General features: G+C 43.1%; 2 protein-coding genes across 7 annotated transcripts in view; one reads left to right on the plus strand and one right to left on the minus strand.

Moving 5' to 3' along the window:
- Positions 1-350: 350 nt before the first annotated feature.
- Positions 351-19,835, minus strand: BBOF1 (basal body orientation factor 1). The gene is made up of 11 exons (XM_054969911.1): positions 19,768-19,835; positions 19,406-19,670; positions 18,242-18,307; positions 16,979-17,122; positions 15,352-15,432; positions 14,723-14,793; positions 14,339-14,483; positions 12,869-13,362; positions 9,929-10,033; positions 1,356-1,415; positions 351-465 (listed from the first exon to the last, which is right to left on the minus strand). Exons 1-11 carry the CDS (start codon positions 19,797-19,799, stop codon positions 351-353), a joined length of 1,578 nt encoding a protein of 525 aa, XP_054825886.1. The 5' UTR covers positions 19,800-19,835.
- A 50-nt stretch (positions 19,836-19,885) lies between these two features.
- ENTPD5 (ectonucleoside triphosphate diphosphohydrolase 5 (inactive)) overlaps positions 19,886-26,674 on the plus strand; it is a 39,692-nt gene continuing 32,903 nt past the window's right edge. For 4 of the 6 annotated variants that reach the window (XM_054972481.1, XM_054972484.1, XM_054972485.1 and 1 more), the window contains exon 1: positions 20,915-21,013. The gene's annotated coding sequence lies outside the window, so the exon portion shown is untranslated. Of the gene's footprint in view, positions 19,972-20,914; positions 21,014-21,065; positions 21,154-26,674 lie in introns of those variants that run through there. The other 2 variants (XM_054972483.1, XM_054972482.1) reach the window with 2 other exon arrangements.

The raw sequence follows: 26,674 nt of genomic DNA on the forward strand, positions 1-26,674 counted from the left end.
TGGTTTTCTTTAAACACCATTGATTTCAGTAATTGATGAAACAATTCTGTACTGTATTGTAGCCACTGTCTTTCCCCAGTAGTGCATTTTCTTACTTCAAAGCTTGGTGCTTTCAGAATGTATTTTTCTGATACTTTATTTCAGAACACAAATTGTTGAATACAAACTTTTTAAAATGAAAAACTGAATCTGGCTAAGGGAAATCATTTCCATTTGTTCCAAACTGTCATTAAAAAGGATGCAATTCCATAGCTACAGCATTATTTTCTTTATGGATGTCAAGTCCAGGGATGAAGGTGAGGAAAAAGCTTTCATGATATCAATTGTTTTCTTGAGTCAAAGCCACCTTACTATAGCTGTGGTGGTATAATCTGAATATCTGGAAGGCTTGTTTTATGAGTAGTTGACTCAGACATTGGTGCTTGCTGAGTAATGAAAGTGAAGCTGTGAGTTGTATCAGCAGCCCTGTGATGGGAAAATAAATAGTCAGCACTAACTCGCATGTTCATCTAGATTAACTAAACTGTGTGGTTTATGTTACTGTTCTCTACATTATGGAATTATGACTTACCCTGTGTTTATCCCTGAACACACACACACACACACACACACTCAATTTCAGGGAAGTTACCCAATACATCCTAATCCCACAGACTTCCCTTCTCTATAAAGAAAGAATTTTATTTGTATTGAAATATCAGCAGATCATTGAAGAGGCATCCTATAGAGTTTCTAAATAAAATCCATCTCAGTATGTTCCATGCTCCCTGTGGAGGTGGAAGATCCAGTACTTACGGTAGTCTTCTATTTGTGTCCGTGAGCTCCCAGCAGACATGACGACATCACTTCAGCCCCAAATGAGGTGCAGGAGCACTCTCACAGCCAGTACAATGATGACACTTCCAGAAGTGATGTCGTCGCATCCACCAGGAGTGTGCATGTTCCCAGGGTGCCTGCCAGTGGTGGTTGATCTCTGGGTGGCTGGAAACCTCCCACTGGTTGCCAGAGACTGGTGGGCAAGCAGATAAACTGCTGGAATATTGCTCACCATTGGTGGGCACCTGGGATCCCTACTTAAAGTGTTCTCAAACTCTGAAAGAAAATGTAAAGAAATTTTAAAAGCAGCAGGGAGGGGGGAATAATATCCAGAATGCTGTCAATAAGTGTCTCTGGGCTATTCTTGGTGTTCACTTCCCCCCACCATGCCAGGAAGTTAAGCTGATTCTCCCCCCCCCCCCTTCACCTCATCCAGACGGAGAAGAAAATAAAAACCAGCGCCATCCTGGCTTCTTGAGGTAAACAAATATTGCTAGAAAAAGAACTGGATCAAATGACTAGATAAATGTAATCCTTACCTTGCTTTGTTTTCTGTAGTACTAAAAGAGGCTAAAGGAACCAACGTTTGACTATATTTCCTAGAACACAAGCAACAGGAGAAACAAATTGAGGCCTAGTCTTAAGATGTTCTCCAGTCCTATGAGTGAAACAAATACTAGAATTAAGTTTTAATTTGGCTCTTGTTTGGTTTGAATGAGAGTGATATAGGCAATCATCCTATGCAATTGTGTAAAGCTCCTAAGGAAAACTGCTGGTTCTACATCTAGTATTTAGATTGATTCTAATAGAATTGTCAAATTACTCTCCCTTGCACAATAACATTTGCATTTTTACTTTGATTACCATGTATTAATTAGCCTCGAATTAACTTACTATATTTCAGTTATGCAAAACAGTGATAGTAATTCAGTTCTTAAAGTTCTACAGCAAAAAATATTTTTAAATGCTTCATTTAAAATTACAAAGCTGCTTAATGAAGATGACAATTTCTAAAACTACTGGATTTGTATTTTTTTTGCAATTTATTTTTTTCTATTTGCATTCTGTCTTGCAGAAGAGGATATCCAGTAATGTGATGGATAAATCCTCTTGTCTCAGTAAGAGGTAGGACTTCCACCAAGTGAAGTTGTCCTGTCTTCACTGAAAAAGCAGGGCTGATGGTAGCTCTTGAAGTCTAGGGCCAAGGTGGTTTCAATTTTTTTTTAAAAGGCAAAAAAAAAAAAAATTCCTGTCCTTGTGTGTTCAGGGGAAAGTTCCCCAGAGCTGCAAAGCAGCTTTATTTGTAATTATCTTATTTTATAAAACTTATACCCTGCCTTTCTCCCATCTTAAGGGCCACCAAGGCAGCTAACAAAATATAATAAAATCACATCTTAAACCATTAAAACCAACAAAAACATATAATTAAAACAAAAGCTAAAATACATTTAAAAACACAAACAAAACATTAGGCAAGAAGGAGGGATCATTGACCAAACCAAAAAAACAACAACCTTCAACTGATTGAAGATGGCAACAGAAGGGGACAGATAACCCTGCCTGAGGACAAAGTTCCAGAGTTTTAGTGCCATGACCCAGGACTGAGAGTGGCTCTCTCAGGTTGCCACCTGCCTAATCTCAACAGATGAGGGCTCCCAAAGAGTAGCTTTGGGAAGTAGCTTCATAAGAGATCAGGCAGTCCTTCAGCTATCTTGGTCAAAAGATGAACACCAGGATCTTGAATTGTGTGTCTGTTTTCATGTCTGTTCTTTCATAATGAACTTATTAGAACTAAATAATTGTTTTTCTATAATCCAAATTTTGAGGTGGGGGGGGTGTAACTTACAGCATAAAACAAGGGAGATTAAGGTGTAATCATTGTCCCTCAAGATAATGGGCTTAGACTGGAGTAACTCTGTTTAGGATTGCACTCTGGCTTTATCAAATGTTTGCTCCATTTGCCATACTTTTTTGTGCCTTGTTAAAAATTAACAGAACTTAGTTAACAAGTGCTCCTAAAGCTATTTCTACAGCAATGAACTAGGATGATGCTTTTACTTCTCCAGTGCTACTAATTAACCTTACAAATTCCATTACCAACCCCTAGTTTTTTGAACCTTTTCTTTACCTTTGCCCTGATATCACTTCTGTATTCTAAGTAGGGTTCTCAGGTCCAGGTTGGAAAATTCCTGGAGATTTTGGGGGTGGAGCCTGGTGAGGGCAGAGTTTGAGGGAGAAAGGGACCTCAGTGGGGTATAATGCCATAGAGTTCACGCTTCAGAGCAGCCATTTTCTCCAAGGGAACTGGTTATCTGTTGCCTGGAGATCAGTTGTAATTCCGGGAGATCTCCAGCTTCCACTGGAGGCTGGCAACCCTAATTCTAAATGCAAATAGTGCTACAGTAAAGTTTTTTTCAGCTGTTTGAAACACAAATTTAATCCAGTTGTGTTGCTATGAAAAGAAAACAGGGTTAACATACCTGTAACTTATGTTCATCGAGTTCTTCTGTGCTGACACACATGGGGACTGCGCAGGCGCAGGCCAGCCGCCGGAGAATTTTCTATAGCTTCTATGACTCCGAAGGGGCCGTTTGTCGCGCGCCTCAGCGACCGTTTTCCCGCCCAAACGGTCACATGCTCCTCCAGCGACCAATGGCCCCTTCCCTCAGTTCTCCTTTGCCGCCGCTTGACCAATACACTTAGCCATAACACCTTAAAAACACCAATTCCCGTTACAGCCATCACAGTGTCGTGCATTGGAATTCACAGCGGGGTAGGAGGGAGGGTTGTGTGTCAGCACAGAAGAACTCGATGAACATAAGTTACAGGTATGTTAACCCTGTTTTCATCTTTGTTCTTCTGTGCCTCCACACATGGGAGTGTACCAAGCTTCACACAATAAGGAAGGTGGGGTGAAATCCAACACAATTTTATTAAAGAACAAGAACAACAACACTATAGATATACATACATACATCTATACCAACTGTGTAGTGATATATAAGTATCCAATATTTACATATATATATAGACACATAAATATACATATATACACTCTTTCACTCAAGGGTACCTAGCAGGTACGCCAAGAAACCTTTTCCAAGACTCCCTTAGGAAAAAAGGGAGTGTAGAACAGCCTTGGCCACCGAAACATCCTTCTCGGCATTGACATCTATGGCATAATGCCTGACAAAGGTGTCTGCAGAGGACCATGTGGCCGCTTTGCAAATGTTAGCCAGGGGCACACCCCTGAGTAGCGCCGAGGAGGATGCTTGGGACCGCGTGGAGTGGGCCCTGACATGAAGCGGGCAAGCTACCCCTGCCAGGGAATAGGCCTTGCTAATGGCCGTTACAATCCACCTAGACAGGGTCTGTGAAGAAGCCCTGTTACCCTTGTCCTTGGCCCCAAAGCACACAAACAGGTGAGGGCTCGACCGGAATCCTTTCGTCCTATCCAGATAATAGGCTATGGCCCTCTTCAAGTCTAGGGAATGGAGGGCCTTCTCCCCCTTCAAGGAAGGGTGAGGAAAAAACGCAGGTAATGCAATATCCTGCGAGAGATGGAAAGCGGACACCACCTTAGGCAGGAAACCTAGGCAGGGATGCAGGACCACCTTGTTTGGATGAAACACAAGGAAGGGAGGGAAGGGAGGCCAGTGTGGTGCACTGGCCAATGGGCTGGTTGAGATGTGAGAAGCCCACATTCAGAGCCCGACTCCCTCAGCTCACTCACACACTGTAGGAAAAAATACAGAGGGGAACACTGTGTGGTAACAAAGATAATCAATCAAAAGACCCACAACAGTAAGGACTAGCAACTTAACATAAAGTCTACAAAGTACAGCACACACACATGGTGTAAGTTACTAACCACTTTTATGAACAATATTAATCACAAAGGCCACTAGCCTGTTGCTTTTCAATACAAGGAGTTCAGCTTGCGCCCTGTTGAGCGTACGGTGGCTTTCCGTCCTCCCTGCAGGGCTGGCGTCCTTATCAACAATCATTAAGACCCATGAGTCAGATGTTATTGACTCCCACTCAGAGAGGAGTGGACTCAGTCTGTCCGAAAAAGTTGGGGATACGGCAGGCGTGTCCCGTCAGTACTGCCTCCCGGCACCCTGCTGATCTCTCTGCTGGGCCGGTGGCTGTGACGGGCGAGGCTTGAAGGGTCTACGCCTCCTCTGTTGCTGTGCAGGAGGATAGGTCCGCTGCGGGTAGGCAGGATATTGCTGGTAGCCTGGCCGCTGCTGCTGGTACCTGCCCTGGTAGTGATAAGGGCCGTACCGGGGAGCGTACCGTGGCTTGGAGGTGGGCTTGTCCGCAGGAGCCAGCCCCAAGGACCGCGCCATCTGCCTGTCCTCTTTTTTCTTCTTTAAGGTCTCGTCGGTGGACTTGGAGAACAGCGATTCCCCTTCAAAGGGCATGCTCTCCACCCTGGAACGCACCTCCTGTGACAGGGTGGTTGACCTCAACCAGGAGTGGCGCCTGAGGACCACCGCCGAAGCCATTCCCCGTGCAGCAGTGTCGGCAGCGTGGCTCCCCGCGTTCATCTGCTGCTTGGACAGCTGCACAGCCTCAGTCTGCAGAAGGGATACTACCGCCTTCTTATCAGGTGGGAGGTCTCCAACATAGGACGCCAACTTCTCCCAGAGATAAAGCTGGTAACCAGCCATGATGGTCTGGTAGTTGGCGATCCTAAGGCCCAGTGAAGCAACCGAGTATTGCCGTCTGCCAAGCGCATCAAGCTTCCTGCTCTCCTTGTCAGCCGGTACAGAAGTGTGGCCTGAACGCCGGGGGTGGAATTCCTCCGTGACTAGTGAGGAGGGTGGAGGGTGTTTCACCAACGCTTGCCAGGTGCCCTGTTTGATTTTATAAAGCTGCTCGATCCTCTTGGAGGTCGCAGGCTGGTCACAGGGCACCTTCCAGACCCTCTCCACAATCTCCTCAATACCTTCCAACATGGGGAAGCCGATGGACGCCGGGTTGTCCCCGTAGATCCTCTTCAGGAGCTTGTCCTTGGTCTGGGGGGTCGCCGATGAGATATCCATCTCCAGCGCCTGTGCCATCCGGGCCATCTGGTCCGAGTAGATCCTCAGATCCTCGTATGGTGAGCCGGTGCTCGGCGCCACGTCGTCATCCGGCGAAGGCTCGGACCAGGACTCGGAACGGTAGTCCCCCATGCTCTCTCCTTCTTCCACTTCGGAACCGTGCTGTGATTCCTCACCCTGGATCGGTGGGGGAAACCACGCTTGCCTCGACGTCGAAGGCCTCGGTTCCGAGCCGGAGAACCCGGCGGGTGCCCCTTCCCACTGGCAGTGGTACGTCGGGGGGAGATAGGAAGCCTGGCGGTGACGGGACGCGATGGAACGGCCGGAACTGGCACTCCCTCCGGACCGACGCCGCTCACGGCTGGCAGCAGAGGGGGAACGACGGGCAGGCGATGGTCGACTCCGACTCGGCAGTGGGCTCGGTTCCGGCCCCGGAGAAAACTCGCCCGGCACCACCTCGAACGCCATCGGTTCCGGCACCGGTTCCGAGACCCCCTCCGGTTCCGGGGAACCTAGGTGGGGAGAAGGCGTGCGAGGGAGAACAATGACGTCCTCTTGTGGAGCGGGATGCGGCGACCGGTGGCGATGCTTGGTCTTCTTCTTCTTGGCCGGTGGTTCCGACGAAGACCTCGGAACCGATGGGCTCTTCGATGTTGAAGTGGACCTCGGCTTCAACCCCTTCGCTCTGATCGGAATCGAGCCGGCCGTCGGTTCTGAACGGGGACTCGGTACCACAATCCTCGGTTCCGAAGCCGGTCTCGGATCCGAGCGGGTAGAAGATGCGCTCCGGGGCGGCCCTGCCGATCCCCGCGCCGGTGAGGCCGCTCTCGACGCCGAGGCGCTTGGGGGACGTGATTTCGACCCCGACTTCGCGGAAGCCACTGAGCCCGCTCTAGATTGCCGTCCGGCAGAGGGGCTAGGGCCGGCCTTGGGGGAAGGCAACGGGGTACCCTCGGACATGACCTTCTGCCACAGGGATGAATTCAATCGAGCCTTGCGCTCCTGCCGGGCCTTGTTGGTAAAACCCTGGCAGATTTTACAGGCCGAAACATTGTGGGTCTCCCCCAAACAAAACAGGCACAGTTCATGGCCATCGGTCTTGGCCATTTTAGTGTGGCACTGGAGGCAATGCTTGAAGAGCGCCTTTGAGGCCATCTTCAGGGGCACACTAAGAGGGGTCAAACAGTCCGGGTCGTATATTACCGAGTCCAATCCAAAGTCCAAATCAGCAAGCCGAAGAATAAACGAAGTCCAAAGTCCGAGTCAAAAGCCAAAGATCAATCCAGAAGTCAAAGCAGAAAAGCACAAAAGCACAGAGCAACGAAGCTCACGTTCTCTCCAAGCGGCGGCAAGAAGAGAACTGAGGGAAGGGGCCGTTGGTCGCTGGAGGAGCATGTGACCGTTTGGGCGGGAAAACGGTCGCTGAGGCGTGCGACAAACGGCCCCTTCGGAGCCATAGAAGCTATAGAAAATTCTCCGGCGGCTGGCCTGCGCCTGCGCAGTCCCCATGTGTGGAGGCACAGAAGAACGAAGATGAACATAAGTTACAGGTATGTTAACCCTGTTTTCTTTTCATAGCAACACATAAATCAACTACATAAATCAACAAGGGGGCACAGTGTCCATGGCGCTCTGCAGGGAAGCCACGCTCACTTGGCAGTGGGCAATCAGGAATGGCGTGACTATTCGTGCTATACACGTGGCAGGGTCAGACAATGCCCGGGCGGATGCCCTGAGCAGGGTCCTTATGCTGGACCACAAGTGGGAACTGAACGTAGAGTGCATTGGGCCGATCTTTCAGAGGTGGGGTCATCCGGATATAGACGTGTTCGCAACTGCGGCGAATACCAAGGCCCGGACATTCTGTTCGAGAGCAGGGAGCGACCCCCTCTCTATTGGGGATGCCTTCCAGTGTATGTGGACTCAGGGATTGCACTATATGTTTCCCCCGTTCCCTTTGATTCCAAGGGTCCTATGCAAACTGGAGGAGGACGGGACAGACTGCATCCTGGTGGCCCCGTTTTGGCCCCGGCAGGTTTGGTTCCCAAAGCTCCTACGGATGTCCCAACGGACATATGTCAGTCTGCCCCCTCGTCAGGACCTCCTTCTGAACGGGGACTTAGTCCATCACGACCCCGGGAAACTGCACCTGACGGCTTGGCGGATCCTTCCTCCCCTGTAGGTTTTTCGGATGAGGTACAGAGGGTCCTCTTGAATGCTCGCAGACCATCCACTAGGCGCTCTTATGCGGCCAAGTGGCGCAGGTTCGAAATTTGGGCACTTGCTAAAGGGGTGGTGCCTGCCAGCAGCCCCCTAGGGGTTGTATTCGATTACTTGTGCCACCTGCGGAACCTGGGCTTGAAGGTTTCCTCTCTCAAGGTCCACCTGGCAGCTATCTCTGCTGCTCACACCAGAGTTGATGGTGGTACAGTTTTTTCTCACCCTCAATCCCGTCAATTCCTTAAGGGCATGTTCAACCTATACCCACCTGTGTCAGCACTGGTACCTCAGTGGTCGCTTTCCCTGGTGCTCTCACAGCTTATTTACAGATAATTACAAATGTTGCCTCCGTTCGAACCTCTGGCAGCCTGCCCCTTGGACATGTTATCGTACAAGGTGGCATTCCTGGTGGCCGTAACATCGGCCAGAAGGGTCAGTGAGCTGTCTGCGTTGCGGTCTGACCCTCCCTTCCTTGTGTTTCATCCAAACAAGGTGGTCCTGCGTCCCTGCCTAGGTTTCCTGCCTAAGGTGGTGTCCGCTTTCCATCTCTCGCAGGATATTGCATTACCTGCGTTTTTTCCTCACCCTTCCTTGAAGGGGGAGAAGGCCCTCCATTCCCTAGACTTGAAGAGGGCCATAGCCTATTATCTGGATAGGACGAAAGGATTCCGGTCGAGCCCTCACCTGTTTGTGTGCTTTGGAGCCAAGGACAAGGGTAACAGGGCTTCTTCACAGACCCTGTCTAGGTGGATTGTAATGGCCATTAGCAAGGCCTATTCCCTGGCAGGGGTAGCTTGCCCGCTTCATGTCAGGGCCCACTCCACGCAGTCCCAAGCATCCTCCTCAGCGCTACTCAGGGGTGTGCCCCTGGCTAACATTTGCAAAGCGGCCACATGGTCCTCTGCAGACACCTTTGTCAGGCATTATGCCATAGATGTCAATGCCGAGCAGGATGTTTCGGTGGCCAAGGCTGTTCTACACTCCCTTTTTTCCTAAGGGAGTCTTGGAAAAGGTTTCTTGGCGTACCTGCTAGGTACCCTTGAGTGAAAGAGTGTATATATGTATATTTATGTGTCTATATATATATGTAAATATTGGATACTTATATATCACTACACAGTTGGTATAGATGTATGTATACGTATATCTATAGTGTTGTTGTTCTTGTTCTTTAATAAAATTGTGTTGGATTTCACCCCACCTTCCTTATTGTGTGAAGCTTGGTACACTCCCATGTGTGGAGGCACAGAAGAACAAAGATGAAAACAGGGTTAACATACCTGAAACTTATGTTCATCGAGTTCTTCTGTGCTGACACACAACCCTCCCTCCTACCCCGCTGTGAATTCCAATGCACGACACTGTGATGGCTGTAACGGGAATTGGTGTTTTTAAGGTGTTATGGCTAAGTGTATTGGTCAAGCGGTGGCAAAGGAGAACTGAGGGAAGGGGCCATTGGTCGCTGGAGGAGCATGTGACCGTTTGGGCGGGAAAACGGTCGCTGAGGCGCGCGACAAATGGCCCCTTCGGAGCCATAGAAGCTATAGAAAATTCTCCGGCGGCTGGCCTGCGCCTGCGCCCTGCTTCCCCAGTTCTTGGCTCTCAGGCTTTCCTTTCAATCAGATATAAGTTCCCCTATTCTGAGTCTTCCCTCCCAATCATTATGCCACATCCAGCCCTTTTATTCAACAAACATCTACAGTTTTTTCATACCCTGATTTTCTGTGACTAGCATGGGATTAAACTGTCTTCGTAGCAGCAGTTGCACTCTGCACTCCCACAACATTTTTCAGGGTACTAAGAATTCTATCTACAACCCTTGCTCACAAACATGACTTTACCGGCTACGCAGGCCATTCATCTTTGCAAACAGTAACCTCAGCACACTCTCCTTCTGCTCCCAGGTCAATTCAGAAATGTCCACCTTCCCCCTCTGGATATTTGTCCTACAGAAAAAAAATACATTAAAAAAACGTAATGGAAGATCTTGTGCTGGTAAATTATTTAGGCAAGAAAAATTACTTTTAATAAGAAGATATGATTTGCAGCTTTCATTTCCATAGAATCGAGTAAACAAAATTTCTCTAAACTGGTAGGTTTATCATTTAATTTCTTCAGTTAATCTAAATTTCAACATTCACTGAATTTAAAAGCAATCAGAATGTGTTGTAAACCATGCATAAGATTTTACCTAGGGCAATTGTAGCTATTCCATTATAATGAAATACCATGAAAGTACTTGCCAGTTTGGTGTAGTGGTTAAGAGTGTAGGACTCTAATCTGGAGTATCGGGTTTGATTCCCCACTCCTCCGCTTTAAGCCAGCTGGGTGACCTTGGGCTAGTAACAGCTCTCTGGAGCTCTCTCAGCCCCACCCACCTCACAGGGTGTTTTGTTGTGTGGATAATAGTAACATACTTTGTAAACTGCTCTGCGTGTGTTAAGTCATCCTGAAGGGCGGTATATAAATTGAATGTTGTTGTTGTTATTATTACTTAAGATACCTTGGAAAAATGCATAAAGTACATGTGAGGAAGTTTACTGATCAAGAGCTCTTAGACTTGAAGTAGAATTGTTTCCAATGTAATTGAGCGCATATTATTGCCAGTATAGGATCAGACAGTGACACAAAAAATTATACCTGTTTTATCCTGCCCTTACTCCAAGGAACTCAGGGCGACAGCATACATGGTTCCTGCCTTCATTTTGTCTTCACAAAAATGCTGTGAGGTAGTTTGGGCTAAGATAGAATAACTGACCCAATGTCATTCAGAGAACTTTGTGGCAGCACAAGTTTTGAACCTGGACGTCCCCCAATCCTAGGCCATTTTCACATGTCTTTAAAATAGCGTGATATTCATGGAAGGCTGCCTGTGGCTTCCTCACATGATTTTTGATGCCATCTGTTAAAAATTGGAGGCAGGCAGCCATGAAAGCACCATCATCATGAATGGTGTTAAAAATTGCTCGAAGAAGCTGGCAGCTTTCTGTATCGTGCTGTTTTAAAGATGTGTGAAAACGGCCCTAAACCATTGCAAACACTGGAGCAATTATGGAATACTATATCCCCTGGGAAAATCTTTTCCCACTATACAAGACCATTCTTGCTTTAGATTTTAAAACACATGCATTTATAGTTTTGGTTAGGGATAGAAAACAGGAACAGTTGGGGTAAAAAACTAGCACCCAAATGTTCCCCATCTGCCACTCCCAGGAAATCCTTTGATCGTGAAGATTCATATACACCGACTATTATGAAACACTTTCTCTTAAAGGGCTTTGTAACCTCATCTTTTGCAGAGTGAACAGCAACCAAGGTTTTGGCAGAGCCCTGTCTCAGCTGCTCAATCCCGTTCACAAGCTACAGCACAGAGAAATGGTAGTGAGAAGCTGAGTTGTCAAACAGTCCAACTATATGTCAGGTTTATATGTTCACACTGGAGGAGTCCTAGAAAGCCCTTTGTCTGAACCTCTCTTTCCCTCTCTAACAAATTCTAGCAAGGCAACAGAAACCATAATTGGTGTTAGAGAGAAGGGACAGATGTGGGCCAACAAGATGAATCTGAAGAAGTTACAAATCACACTGGTTGAACGTAAAGCCAGTTCTTTATGGGGCTGTAATCCACCTGATTTGGGAGTGATCTTAGAAACTGTCCTCCAGGTTTCTGCCTTATAAATTGTCTCCTACATAATGAATTATTTTAAGATTTTAATTGGCTGTTATTTTATGAGGATTTTATGCTTCTTTTGCTATTTTGATTGTATTGTTAATAGCCATGGGGGGGTGGGGCAGGGGCTGATATGATCAACCAAAACATGGGCTACTATCCAACTGCACAGTTCAGAAGAATTAATGGCACTTTATTTGTATTTACTTTTGTATTTACAATTTCTCCGTCCTCCTGCAGGCTCACTTTGGCCCCAATACTAGTTCTGTGTGTCTGCAGACTCCCAGAAACAAAACTTCAGGAGGCTCAATGGATTGCAATAGGAGATGGAAGTGGGAAACCCCTGATCTTCAAGGTCTGCACCTCACTGGAATACACCCCATGGTACATAAGGTTTTTTTAAAAAAAATAATTTGGTTTGTATTAAAGTGAGCTAGTGAGTGCAGCCAATGCTGCTTGCTGCTCAGTTGACACTATGGGTTAAAAATCAAGCACCATGAGGGCCTTGGGTTTTTTCCTAGTCTAACCAGAATACTCTTGTTCATCCATTTAACTTCAGTCAAGAGTTTATTTATTTGACCCTACAGGTCAGCCTTTCAGAATGCTTCAACTTGCACTGGCAGTCAGTATGCGACTTCAGGACAACAAAGCTTTGCAGTCTACATTGGGGTTTCTGAACAAAATGGCTTGCCTTTCCCGGGCAAGCTTCCTAATGGTCACTGCCACGTGGAAGGATTTTTATTCTCAGCTTCTTCTTACTATTTTTACTGCCAATGATACATGAAATAGAACTCTAAAACTTTAATTCAACAGCAGATGTAAAAGACAATGTAAAGCAACTATATTGTTTTACCTTTCAGTGAAGAGCTTTAAAGAGCTTATGCAATTTAAAGACAAAACTGAAAAGTTTGGGCATTGTTCCCTTCAGCTGAATTCTGCCATTTTTTTCAGCAGTGGAAAATGCTGCAAGCACAACATTGAACTACTTCCCTCTCTTTCCCACCCCAGACATTCCAAGCTGAGGTGTTATTTCATAGAGATTTTCATACTTGACTTCTACTCCCAAGAGTCTAACTGACCAGATTGTAAGTTTTTGCAATTGTATCACATGTACCATTTCTCTGCTTCCTGAAGGTCCTTTTGTACACTATTGGTGCTGTGTATGTTGTCATTAAAGGTTCTGATTTTGGGGTATTCCTCTTTTCCTGCAAATGCCACCATCATTTTCCTCTGGTAAGCAGCTTGGGCCACCTGCTTGTAGCACTTCCTGCTGGTTATGATCTCCCGTTTCACCTGTTCCAGAGCATCCAAAAAGAACCTCTCCACCTCAGTTCTTTCATCCAAGATATTCCTGGCCAGTTTCTTCACTCTGCTCATCTCTTTCCCTTTCATTTCCAGCAGCTGTTGCAGCTTCTCAATTTCTATATGACTGGCCTGGTTCTTTACCAAAGCATTATGTTGCATCTTTTTGATTTCTGCTTTAAATTCTCTAGCCATGTGACAAAGAGCCTCTTCCAGTTTCTTCACCTTGTTTTGCAGCTCCTGGATCTGTGCTTTATGCTGTGTACATTGCAGGATCTTCTCCTGAATTAACATTTCTTTTGTTTCCTTTACAAAAAATTGAAAGTTCCATGAGATATATTGTTTGTCTGGCAACAATTTTTTTAAATAGGTGAAATGCAATCCACTATTTCATAGTTTAAAATTTTCCCTGATTAAATCACAGGAGCCAAGATTGAAGGCACATTGGTATGAAAACCACAGGGACATGCCAGTTACTCCTATCCTTACTGAACCTGATGAAAAAGAAGTGAAGAGTGCCATCCTTAAGCACAGTCACACCCTTCTATGCCCATTGAAGTCAACAGGCTTAGAACAGTGTAGCTCTGCTTAGGGTGGCAATATTAAAGTTAATTTCTCCTTCCAGTTTATTCTGGATGCCAGTGGAGCCACTGCAGTAACTCTAAAACAGCAGAAAACAGATTCCCCAATGAAATCAAAACCATCTACAAGAACAGCTTTTATTGAAACGCTCCTCCCATCTCTCTGCCATACACAACCTTCTATGTAGCAACGAGGAAGCCTTTTTGACATTATCTGGGAGGACACCAACTGAAAAAACTTGCAATTATTAAATAATAAATTCCTTCCCACTCAATAAACTATGCCCTTCCTTCAACATTCTCAAAAAGACGTGCATCCTGATATTTGGTGGTGGCTTGTACCTATATTGATTTAATAAATTAATTACAAGCCAATGAGTAATCAATGAAATTGTCTCTGAGTATAACAACTTGACTTTATCACCTCTGTAACAGAAATATGCCATGATACATCAGGAAAAAAAAGCAAATAATTATTTGATGTATACAAATCTAATCCTAAACTCCTTTCAAAAGGAAGACTTTCTATTTGCACAAACAAGAGGCCAGAATAAGACCTTCAGCTTTCTCAGGTACTGCAAAATGTTAGCAATTTTTACATGAGTCTTTGTACAGATAAACTAGTACTAATGTGTCTACACAAATATTTTAACATTTCTTCTTTATGTATCAATTAAAATAGGGACTGTCAAAACAGGAACCTTCTCTTGCAAGAGAAAAGCATTGTTTTCCTTCAGTTTCTGCTTGGATTTTTCTAAGTCTTCTGTTTCTTTCATATGATATGAAAGAGCCTCATGAAGACGAACATTCTCTGCAAAAACTGCTCTTCCTGCATTGTCCAACTTTCTGAAAAAGGAAATTCAGCAGTTGGTATCACAGATTTTATGTATTAGCCACACTTCACAGAACATAAATAGCAGATCCAATGTGTGTTTATAGAGATAGCACTCATTGGTATAAAATGCTTCATGATCAGCACTGTATTTCGTTATAAGAAATCAAATATTAATTTGGATTACCTATAAATAGTCATATTGTAGCTCTTTAGCCAAGATTAAGGAATAGAGAAATCAGATAAATCTTACGTGATCGCTTCATGGTGGGCCCTTTCTGCCAACATTATAATCTTCTTCTCTGCTTCTCTTTCCAATCGTTGCTAAGAGAAAGAAAGGGCAAAAGTACAAGAATTGAAAATTTTTTGCAATTAAACCCGGGCACAAAATAGTATGAGAATTTCAAAAATACTTGGAGAAAAATTTTAACACTTCTAGAAGAAGACAAAAGAAGATGCCACTGAGGTCAGTGAAATCCAGTGTCAATGAAAACAAAGATTTCTTAGAATCTGAGATCCAGCTCTTTTCCTCCAAAGATGTATCTATTTTCTTAAGGATTATTTCAGGAGATACAAGCAAAATGTCACAAACTGGAATACATATAATACTTTATCTGAATTAAGATCTTACCCAAATAATCCCAAACTGCAGTGCACAACTGAGAGCAAAGAAAGCATCCTGGGGAAATCTGATACATTTTTCACACAGAACACCACTATACTCAATACAGAAAGCCATGCATGCACAATGCAAGGCCAAAGTTACTTCCAAGATGTATGGGCTAACCCCAGTAAACCAGTAAAGCTGAAACAGACAAGTACTAAAGTAGCATATCTAATCTCCTAAATTAGAACTATGTAATGTTCCCTAAAACAACATACCTTTTCTTCAAGAAACTTTCTCTCCAACCTGCAGAGTGTCTCCTGATGTTCTTTTTTTGTGATATCCAAGCTTTCTTTCAGCTAGGATTGTAAAAAGTATTTCATAATTATTTTAGTTTTCTAGAAAATAATCCAAATGATATTCCTTAGAGAGGTATTTCAAACTAACCCTTCCGATCCCAATGTTTCTGACATACAGATTTTCTTTCATTTGTTAGTTTTGCATTTGTTTGGATCTCACGAAATGGTCACCTTCTCATTTATAGTTGGCCTTCTTTTACATTTTCATATATTTGTGTTCACTCTATAAGCTGTCTTTCAACACAGCACAGGCCCATATGTTCTAATTCACCCATCTGGATGCAACCTTTCTTCTCCCTCAGATAAGCACATCATCCAAAATTTACTGCTCTTATCCTCCTGAACTCCCCTGCAACCCAAAGTGAAAACATGTTTAGGGATGGGATGGAGAAAAGCCTAATTTTGAACTCCAATAAATAATGTTGCTTACTAAAACATTGAGGCAATATGCCATCTCCTAAGGAATTATTCAGTAACTGCAAGACATCGGCCAAAAAGTAAAATAAGAATGTTCAGTGTTTGTAAAATTAATCCTTCATTCTAACAAAGCACCAGAAATTAGCTGGAAATGTTATCATGAGCGAGTATAAGACAGAATCATCTTGCAAGGGAGCTCCAAGGATAAATTCTTGGCAGGCCAATTCCCATACACTTGTATCTTTAGAAAGCCTGTTAAGGGACCACGAACATAACACTCTTGAACAATGAAGAAAGCATCTGCGATGTGAAAAGCCACTTTAGGTCCCCAATCAGGGACCTAAAGTGGGAAATAAATAAGTAAGACTCTCTTGCTGCTCCGCCTACCTGTCCAACAGCCTTCCCTGACACTGGTTTCCCATCCATCCCCCTCCTCAACCAGTCTGCTCCCCATCCCCTGTCACTGCCACCCCACAATTCTGAGGAGCAGGGGAGGCAGCAGCTTCCACTTTCCTTACTTCACTCGCATGCAGCACTGCCTCCTCCAGTGGCAATGGAGGCACATTGTCTGCACTTGGGCAGACAACACTCATCTATTTTAGGAGGATTTTAACCCACCTTTCAGATAACTCTGCAAGCCAGAGCGGCAGCAAGGTGTGTGTGTGTCCCAACTTTGCTGGAAAATATCCCTTCTGTCTACATGGCCCCAATCCACAGATTAAATATCTTCAGATTGGGGCCATTGTGACTATTAGATATATTGATGCCTCTGCTTCGGATTGTACTGTCAACAAAGTACTTCAACAACATTTTATCCAGCTTGGCAACCATCCAATCAAGAAGGGCTTTACTGTCTTATCAATCATTCTGACTAGGCCCTGTGATGAATGTGGCTGATTCATTACAAAAATACATATTTAATGAGACTCTGCACACAAGTTAACATGAATCATAATATATACTGATTGTTGTTATGATTTGATTGTATTTGTTTTTATTTTGCAAAATTGCCTTGAGCAGGTCTCTGGAGAAGCAACATGTATATTTTCTAAATAATAAATATAAGCCAAACACATCCAAAATTAACACTTTTTATAATGAACATAACAAATACTTAAAATAATCTTACATCTTCAAGTTCTTTCTCCATACACGCTTTCTCGTCACGAAATTCCTTTATCATTTTCAGTTCAATCTGAATAAGGCCAATTTCTTTAGCTTTTTTATGGAATTTTGCCTCCATCTCTTCCAGCTGTTTGGTGAATTGTTCTGCCTGCAAATTAGATTTCAGTGAGAAGTGAACATCTAAGACACATAAGCGGGGCAAGTAATCAATAAAAATAATGGCAAGTGGACATGCACCTCTAGCACCACGTTGAAGTGCACATTATATAAAAGCAATGAATTTATAAGTATGTCAATGGGGAAAACCTACCTGTGGAAATATTAAAGTAAAATGAAGCTTCAAAATAAAGCTTTTGAACTTGTCTGTTATTGTTTGGTTCTGAGTCATTTGCTATCTACTGCTGTATGAAACAACCATCAATCAGAACTTCAGCTCTCTTACACCTTGATCTAGCCATGCTTATGCCAAATTAAGTTCCTCTGAATTTAGTGCATCTTATTCCCAAGTACGTTATTTATTGAGCATCAACATATTTTCTGATCTCAGATTCTGGCTGCAGGTCATTCTAGCTTAAGTTCATCTTTTCTAGCAAAACATAAAAAAGAACGATCTGTTAAAGGACTATCGATGGCATGCCGTTGATAGCCAGCCAGATACTGACAGAAATGTAGAAATTAAGGTTTTATAAATTCACTTTGCAAAATCTTAATCTAAGGCTATCTTCAGAAAGCATGTACAAATTTTAATGTTTAGGAATTTTTGTGCTATAAGCATTGATGAAATAAAGGTCCAGGGCACTCAAATATTTTGAGGACTGGAGTTTACAGTTAGGCAAATACATTTTGGGGGTTAATTTTAAGAATTATTATATTTTAAAGAATTTATTGTATTATCAGAGTACTTTGCATATTTGTAATCCAGTTGACTGTATTGTTTGTTCTACAAATTATACTGTTTTCATTGCATAGTTTTTAACCTTGTTTTATTGCACTATTTGTTGTACATATTATGCTGTCATTTTTGCATTGTTCTCTAATTTTGTAATCCAGTTTTAATGATTGTATGTGTTATATAGTTTCCATTACATTGTTATATTTTTATTACTGCCCTGAGTCTCAATGAAAAGATGAACTATAAATGAAGCAAATGAATATTTAATTGCCATACAGTCTTGTCTACCATATTGCTCTGTTAGACCTAAACAAAGTAAGTGCTTTAATAAATGCTCCCATGTTACCAAGAGCATCAAAAGAAAAATTTATTCACCACTTTTTCATTTTCTTCTTTGGCTTGCTGCTTCAGTTCATTCAGCTGCTGCTTCATCTTCTCAAGCTACATAATAAAAAAACACACAGAGAATTCTGAAAGTTAGAAAAAACTTTTTCTGTGATTTCCCTACCACCCAACTAGAAAATCCAGTTCTCACATCTCAAGCCCAAGGGCCCAAACTTGCAACTACCACCAATTGCCACAATCTGGGTCTCCAAGAAAGGTTTTCCTTTGTACCCCTATAAGGCTTATCTTCAACAGCACTACAGTGGGGAATAGTTCTGATCTGAAAACCCTACAACTTCATTCCTGCCATGTGTTGGAGAGATAGGATGCACGAACTGTTAAAAATGGTGAAAACACAATGTCAGAGAAACTACTTTGGTGCTCTGCGTGCAGATTCTAATGTTCACTGAAAAAATGGAGGTAGTGATCGGGCACTGCAGTGATTAGGAATAAAAACTATAAGACATAAGGATATGATATTATGGATTTGTCATCATGCAAAAAACCATACTGTTAGAGATTGTTGTTAGTATATGAATCTTTATTTCAGAGGTATCTCCCCCATCCATTTTAGAACTTTTTTTTGAATATCTAATCTTAGATCCAAACATAGAATTTCCAATGACAAAAGTGTGGTAACAATTTTCATTAAGTTCCCCCCTCTTGCTACAGATCTCCCTCACCCATCCACACAGTTGCTGGGAGCGGGTGCTTTCCTCAAGGAGCAGCATTTCAGGGGGTATTCTGGGCTGTACTCAGTAGGGAGATGCAAGGAACTCATACTCCACTGACTGAAACCTTTTCGTTGCCAGAAATTTTTGACATGATTCAAGTTGCAGTGAATGGCCTACAAGAATCATATAACAAGTTGTTTTAAATAGGATCTTTGGTGTATTTTAAGAATATTTGAATGAGGATTTTATATAAGGCAGAGGTGAATTTTCACCCCGGTCAGGCCCCCAGTTCAGTTCCAAAGACATGTCTGCCTATTTAGGAACTCTTCTCAATGAGCAAAATCAATCATCCATGAAAAGAAAAGTATTAAGCAAAGTATTATCCCTATGAATTCTGCATGACAGACTGGACACCTGACCTGTGATTATCCTGCGGCCAATACCTCGATGCTGACCAAGTTAAAAGATGGCAAGTACCTACCAGCTCTTCCTTCTCGGAATCCTGCTTCTTGAGGAAACTGATCACCTCCACCGTGTCCTTCTCCAGCTTTCGCTGCTGCCGCTCCAGCTCCTCGTTGTTGCGAGCAAGGCGGCGGGCGGCCCCGCGGTACTCTCTGCGGGAGACCTCCGTTACCTCCAGCCTGGCCTCCCATAGCGCCGCCGCAGCTTTCGCCCTGTCGGCCTCGGCCTCCTTCTCCAAGCTCTTTATCTCTGGCTTACTGCCTCGGGTGCCACTCTTCTTGGCCCTGCGGCGAGGAAAGAGTCATGCAAAGGGTAGCCTCCCCTCCCTGCACACCCGCGATACGTTTAGCAGAGCCTCCCCATGCAGATCTTCGCAATTACCTCCCTGCCTTGGAGGCTTTGCCTTTAGCCATGGCAACACAAGCCTCGCGTCCCCAGGGCTCCTTCGAGGCGACCCGTCGCTATGGAAACCTAACGGCGCGGGCTAGTGACGTTCCCCGTGCTGGCCCGTGATGCAGCGCGCAGTGTGTTGACGTGACACGCGGCACCGGCGAGATGTGGAGGGTTGGGGGCTTGGAGAAGGCGGTGAGTTGGACGTGAGAGGGTGTTGAGGCGTTTTTTCGTTTTCCCGGGTTCGAGACTGGCGAGTTTCGGACGAATCTCCGCCGCTCCTGGCTTCTTGTGAAATTCTGGCTCTGCTCTTACCTCCCGAGTGCCCCGTATTTGACTTCGGTTGTAATTGCGAAGCTGCCAGCCCGTACAGCTCCATTTTACGAATGCTTTGCCCGCATCTTCCAGTCTTTCCGCCAGAGAGGAGTTCTCTGTTACAGCATGTTGAATTAAAATCGTGGGAAAATCAGTCAGTTGCTTCGTTGCCACTTTGTCCGTTTTGAAAATATTTATGTTCCTGCCTAAGCAGCGGGTTCAACACCAGTAAAACGCGAGGTTTCGTGACATGTACAGTAATTTGTTTAATGTACTGATTAGTCTTTAAAAAAGTATTGCCTCTTTTTTCAAATTCCAGGTACTGTTGATCTGCAGTAGAACAGCAGGATTTGAGTCCAGTGTCACCAACAAGATTTTTAGAGCAGAAGTTTCGAGAGTCAAAGCTCCCAAAGTCCTGTATCTGAAGGGAGCTTTGACTCTCGAAACTTCTCCTTTGAAAATGTTATTGATCTCTGAGGTGCCACTGGACTTAAATCCTGCTGTTCTCAAATTCCATTTATGCCTAGTCTGGTAGACTGGTCCAGGAGCACTCTGAAGCAGCCTTTTCCAGGTGGCTATTGAACTGGTGCAGTGCCAACTGGAATAATGTGACATAACAGGATGACTCAGCTACACCTCTCCATTTCTCCCAGGCATGTTTGGCTTTATGCCATTTCCCTCCAATGAACATTCAACTTCGAAAATAATTCTTTGCTATTCTCAACAAAGCTCTTGCCTGCCTGAAATGTGCCCCTTGAACCTGCATGGGTCAAATAAAACCTGCACCTAGATAAATTTTATTTGCTTTAGATAAATGATAAAACCATGTCAGCAGAGAGTGATTGAAGGTTAACCCACAACACTCTTGCTAGTGCAATTAATAATTGAGGCTTATTAGCTTGCAAAGAAAACTTGGACAGAGGTAAGGATGTAGTGATTTCTTTTGTGGCTGCCTGACTGCAGAACTTGCTTCTGGGGAAATTTGGAGTAGATAAATGTTTGTCTTTTGGCTAAGTATATGGCACAATTTGAATGTATTGATCTCTGCCCAATAATATCTAGGTAGGTCATGTTGGTAAGAAGAAATATTGGCTGCTGATTTGCTCTTAGTCATTTCCCCTGCTTTAAACTAATTAGGAACAAATTTTGAAAATATTTTTCTGTGGATACCACCAAGATACCTGTACACTCCCTCATAATCTGTAGACTTTATTGCTTCAGTGGTTTCTTTGCTTCAGGACCACATTTTTCTGTTCTTTGCCACCTGCCTGTCTTGTTATTTTTGTTCAGTTAAAACATGTTTCTTGTTCTTGGTTCCTGATTTTCTTTTTCATACTGGATATATCATAAATTACTTCTCCATATTTTCTAGTCTGTTATTTTTCCCACTTCATTCCGCCTTTCCTTTCTCATTTATCTTGCCTCTTACCTATCTAGTAAATTTTCATTCCATCCTTTCCCCAAAGAGCTCAGAACAGCATATGTGATCTTGTTTTATCTTCAAAACAACTGTCTGCGGTATGTTAGACTGGAAAAAGGAATGACTGAGCCAAAGGCACACAGCAAACTTTTTGACTGAGTGGGGATTTCAAGTCATGTCTCCCAGATCCTAGTCCAATATACTAACCATTATACCAATTTGGCTTTTGTTTGCTCTCCTGTATTCTCTTTATAAAATCTTGCACTTCTACCACCTTTCCTATTAGAACATATTCCCATCTGATATTCCTCCCTTACTTCCTCCCTTAAGCAGTTATTGAAATCTCATATCTTTCCCCAAATAATTTGTCTTTTGTTCTAGGTTTTTCTTCTTTCCATTTCATTGATTTTTTTTGTCTAATTATTGGCTCTTAACCTCAAATCATGGACTATTTTTATCTTTTTACAGTGCCCATGTTCTGTAGGCATTATGTAATTGATATCCCAATCATAAAAATATTTATTTGAAACTAAGCCTTATAGTATTCAGTAATGCTTATTTTCAAATAAACCTTCTTAAGAATGGATCCTGCATTGTGACTCCTATGGGTTCTGGTTCCATCTATTTATTGCTTGTTTTAGGAATTTGTATGTTGTTTTTAACAGAATAGCAATTCACAGTTTGCAAATGTTGATTGCTTTTTGCTGTTATTTTGGTGCAGTGACCTAGCTGGAGTCACCTGACATACGAAGGATCGTATTCAAAGCCTGGAAAACTTTAGTTTTCCTTGTTAAGGAAAACGATATCTATTTAGATATGTTCTTCTTCATATTTTATTTCAAATTTTCCCTTGTCTCAGTTTTAATATACCTCACAAATTTGCTATGAGGATAAAATGAAGTAAGATGTATGCTGCACTGAGTTTCTTGGAGGAATGGCAGGATAAAAGCATAGCAAATAAGTATCTATATATATTTAAGACACCAGAGATTTCACCCTGTAAGATCACTCTTTATCCTTTGATAACCATATCCTGAGCCATCGTCACTATTTCAGAATCAAATGTTGCAAAGCTACTATGAGTTCTGTGGCAATTTGAATATACCACAATTGTAATGTAGATCAGATATTTTAAGTTTCTATGTGTTCCATTTATTAAGCTGAATACTATTTACTTGTGAAACTGCTAGTGTTATTCTATACCTAGTAACTAAAGGGTTGTGTGACGTATATACATACATAGAACTGGGAAAGTATGTAGTTCTCCCCTCCCTTTCACAAACCTGTGAACACTTGAATGGGTTATCCTGGGAATCCAATGTAAGTCATCTAGAGTTCCTTGACAAAAGAAGAAAGATAACTAAATTAAATAAATAGCTGTGAAATATGTAAGACTTAGAGATATTAACTGGTTCAGGATGAACCAGTTAGGCTCATTGCTGTGTATAGTTAACTCCAGATGTCTCCAGTCTTAATCTGATGCCTTCTGCTGCTGCATAGGATGGCTCTGTGGCTTGGAAGGAAGGGAAGGGGGTGGAGGGTTGTCACCATGGTGTTTTCAAAGTGTGTGGGGGGGGGCAGGAGTGTTCAGTTACTGTAGATTCCTCGGATTAAGGAGCAGTACAACAAACTTGAATACCCAGTACTTTTAATTAACCATCAGCCCCAATTCTCTGCTACAGCTTTTACTTTAGTTCTGAGGTGTAGTTTTAGATATTTGGACCAACTTGTCCAAATTAAGTTCAGTTAAATTTACTTCTGAGTAATCCTGCCTAGGATTTCATTGCATGGCTGATTTTTCTTTGGATACCAAATTCCATGACTCCATGCTTCCGCAGTAATCTCGATATGCGGGATACATTGGCCTGTACTTTTTCTGGATTTTTCCTTCTCTTTTTGTATTTGTTCTAGTGGCAGTGCTTTCTATGGTGATATATTTGTTACTATGCTTCTAGTTCAGGGACCATCACATTTATTTCATTCAAACAGGTGACAACACCCTCTATTTTGAGCTTTCATCTTACCTGATGTGGAAATGACAGTAGTTACACAACACAGCAGTACATTTATAAAAGCCTTGTTATGCTTATTTTGTCCACATTGTGCTAGCTGCTGGTAAAGTTCAGGAGTTAGTTCTTTCAGTGTTTACATAGTTTGGGGCTTATGCTTTTGAAATGTAAGATTTTAAGTTTTTGAGACAAGCTTTTTCCATTTTATTTTGGCATAGTATAGCCTAGATCTTGCTGGGCCAAAAATCTTTACGTCTGCCCATCATACTAGCTAAACACAGCAAGCTAAGAATAGATGAGTAGTTGCTCCTATATTTCATTAAGATGGTGACGTGACAGTGCTGTTATCTGAAGGAATATGTTGTGCTGTTGAGACACAATGTCAGTTTGAATACAAATGGGAACAGGACATAGGTTTAAAGGTTCGTTTTAGCCTGTTGTAACAGAAAATGAGATAAAAGGCAGAGGGCAGATAAAGATTCTGAGAGGAAAGGAGCAGCAAATTTGCAATATGAGGAACCGAAGGCCTGAGCTGATGAATCCACATGCCAAATACTGATTATACGTTGGTAGACAGATGTAATCAGTGGGTTGAGCATCATTTAATGTTGAAAGGCTGACGCATGAGGTGGACTGTGACAGTTTAGGAATTTGTTCAATCCAGCTGGAGCTAGGAACATGCAAGGATAGGTTAAATACCTTTGAATATGGGATGAGGAGACATATTGGTAAAACAGGAAGACTGGGTATCTTGAGAGGAAGGAGAGATGACTTTTATAGTCATTTTTATTTGGTTTGTGTGTGTGAACACAAACTACTGCAATATGGTCCTAATTCAATGTTATATAGATACTTTGGAAATCAGTGTTAAAAATATGAGAGAAAATGTTGCTCCTGCTTAAGGATATAGTGGAAACATTGTCAGAGACCTGTTGTTAGCGTTAAAGAGGCATTTGGTTGAGTCTGATATTTCAGCATGAATTCATTGTTAAGTGTGCTGTAGATTTTTCTTTGAGGCTAGTCATTCAAGGAACGGGTTTGATTAAGGGTTTTTTTTTTGTATATTGCTGGTATTAATAGTCTTATCAGCGATGTATTGTCGAAGGCTTTCACGGCCGGAGAACGATGGTTGTTGTGGGTTTTCCGGGCTGTATTGCCGTGGTCTTGGCATTGTAGTTCCTGACGTTTCGCCAGCAGCTGTGGCTGGCATCTTCAGAGGTGTAGCACCAAAAGACAGAGATCTCTCAGTGTCACAGTGTGGAAAAGATGTAGGTCATTTGTATCTACTCAGGAGGGGTGGGGTTGAGCTGAGTCATCCTGTAAGAGTTTCCCAGGGTGTGGAATGCTAATGGCGGGAGGCTTCACTGTATCCTGAGGGGGTTCTTTTGCATATGGATTGGTACTTGATGTGCTAATCTTCTCTGCAGGGCTATTGTCGGGTGTGGAGTGTTTTGTTAGCCTGGTGTTTTTTAGAACTGGCAACCATGCTCGGTTCATTCTTAAGGTTTCTTCTTTCCTGTTGAAGTTTTGCTTATGCTTGTGAATTTCAATGGCTTCCCTGTGCAATCTGACAAAGTAGTTGGAAGTGTTGTCCAGTATTTTGGTGTCCTGGAATAAGATACTGTGCCCTGTTTGAGTTAGGCTATGTTCAGCCACTGCTGATTTTTCCGGTTGTCCAAGTCTGCAGTGTCTTTCATGTTCTTTTATTCTTGTCTGGATGCTACGCTTTGTGGTCCCGATGTAAACTTGTCCACAGCTGCAGGGTATACGGTATACTCCTGCAGAGGTTAGGGGGTCTCTACTGTCTTTTGCTGATCGTAGCATCTGTTGTATTTTTCGGGTGGGTCTGAATACTGCTTGAAGGTTATGCTTTTTCATAAGCTTTCCCATCTGATCAGTAATTCCTTTGATATATGGCAAAAACACTTTTCCTGTGGGAGACTGTTTTTCCTTGGTTGTTTGATTCATCCTGGGTTTGATTGCTCTTTGGATTTCATTTCTGGAGTAGCCATTTGCCTGAAGTGCATGGTTTAGATGATTAATTTCCTCATTGAGAAAGTGCGGCTCACATATCCGTCTTGCACGATCCACTAATGAAAACATTAGTGGATCGTGCAAGACGGATATGTGAGCCGCACTTTCTCAATGAGGAAATTAATCATCTAAACCATGCACTTCAGGCAAATGGCTACTCCAGAAATGAAATCCAAAGAGCAATCAAACCCAGGATGAATCAAACAACCAAGGAAAAACAGTCTCCCACAGGAAAAGTGTTTTTGCCATATATCAAAGGAATTACTGATCAGATGGGAAAGCTTATGAAAAAGCATAACCTTCAAGCAGTATTCAGACCCACCCGAAAAATACAACAGATGCTACGATCAGCAAAAGACAGTAGAGACCCCCTAACCTCTGCAGGAGTATACCGTATACCCTGCAGCTGTGGACAAGTTTACATCGGGACCACAAAGCGTAGCATCCAGACAAGAATAAAAGAACATGAAAGACACTGCAGACTTGGACAACCGGAAAAATCAGCAGTGGCTGAACATAGCCTAACTCAAACAGGGCACAGTATCTTATTCCAGGACACCAAAATACTGGACAACACTTCCAACTACTTTGTCAGATTGCACAGGGAAGCCATTGAAATTCACAAGCATAAGCAAAACTTCAACAGGAAAGAAGAAACCTTAAGAATGAACCGAGCATGGTTGCCAGTTCTAAAAAACACCAGGCTAACAAAACACTCCACACCCGACAATAGCCCTGCAGAGAAGATTAGCACATCAAGTACCAATCCATATGCAAAAGAACCCCCTCAGGATACAGTGAAGCCTCCCGCCATTAGCATTCCACACCCTGGGAAACTCTTACAGGATGACTCAGCTCAACCCCACCCCTCCTGAGTAGATACAAATGACCTACATCTTTTCCACACTGTGACACTGAGAGATCTCTGTCTTTTGGTGCTACACCTCTGAAGATGCCAGCCACAGCTGCTGGCGAAACGTCAGGAACTACAATGCCAAGACCACGGCAATACAGCCCGGAAAACCCACAACAACCATAGTCTTATCAGCACCTATTTTTATCCACAGTTTGCAATGGGATGTTGATGTGCTGTAATCAAACAAAACTTGGGTGGAGAAAT

This window comes from Eublepharis macularius, chromosome 2 (assembly GCF_028583425.1).
Source record: "Eublepharis macularius isolate TG4126 chromosome 2, MPM_Emac_v1.0, whole genome shotgun sequence".
NCBI lineage: Eukaryota > Metazoa > Chordata > Lepidosauria > Squamata > Eublepharidae > Eublepharis > Eublepharis macularius.

Coding starts and splice junctions, on each gene's coding strand:
- BBOF1 (XM_054969911.1), bottom strand. CDS start 19,799: ATGGCTAAAGGCAAAGCCTCCAAGGCAGGGAG. Junction 15,433..16,978: donor TGGAGAAAGAACTTGAAGAT/GTAAGATTATTT, acceptor TTACAATCCTAG/CTGAAAGAAAGCTTGGATAT. Junction 10,034..12,868: donor CTTCAGGAAGCAGAGAAATG/GTACATGTGATA, acceptor TTTTTTCTGTAG/GACAAATATCCAGAGGGGGA.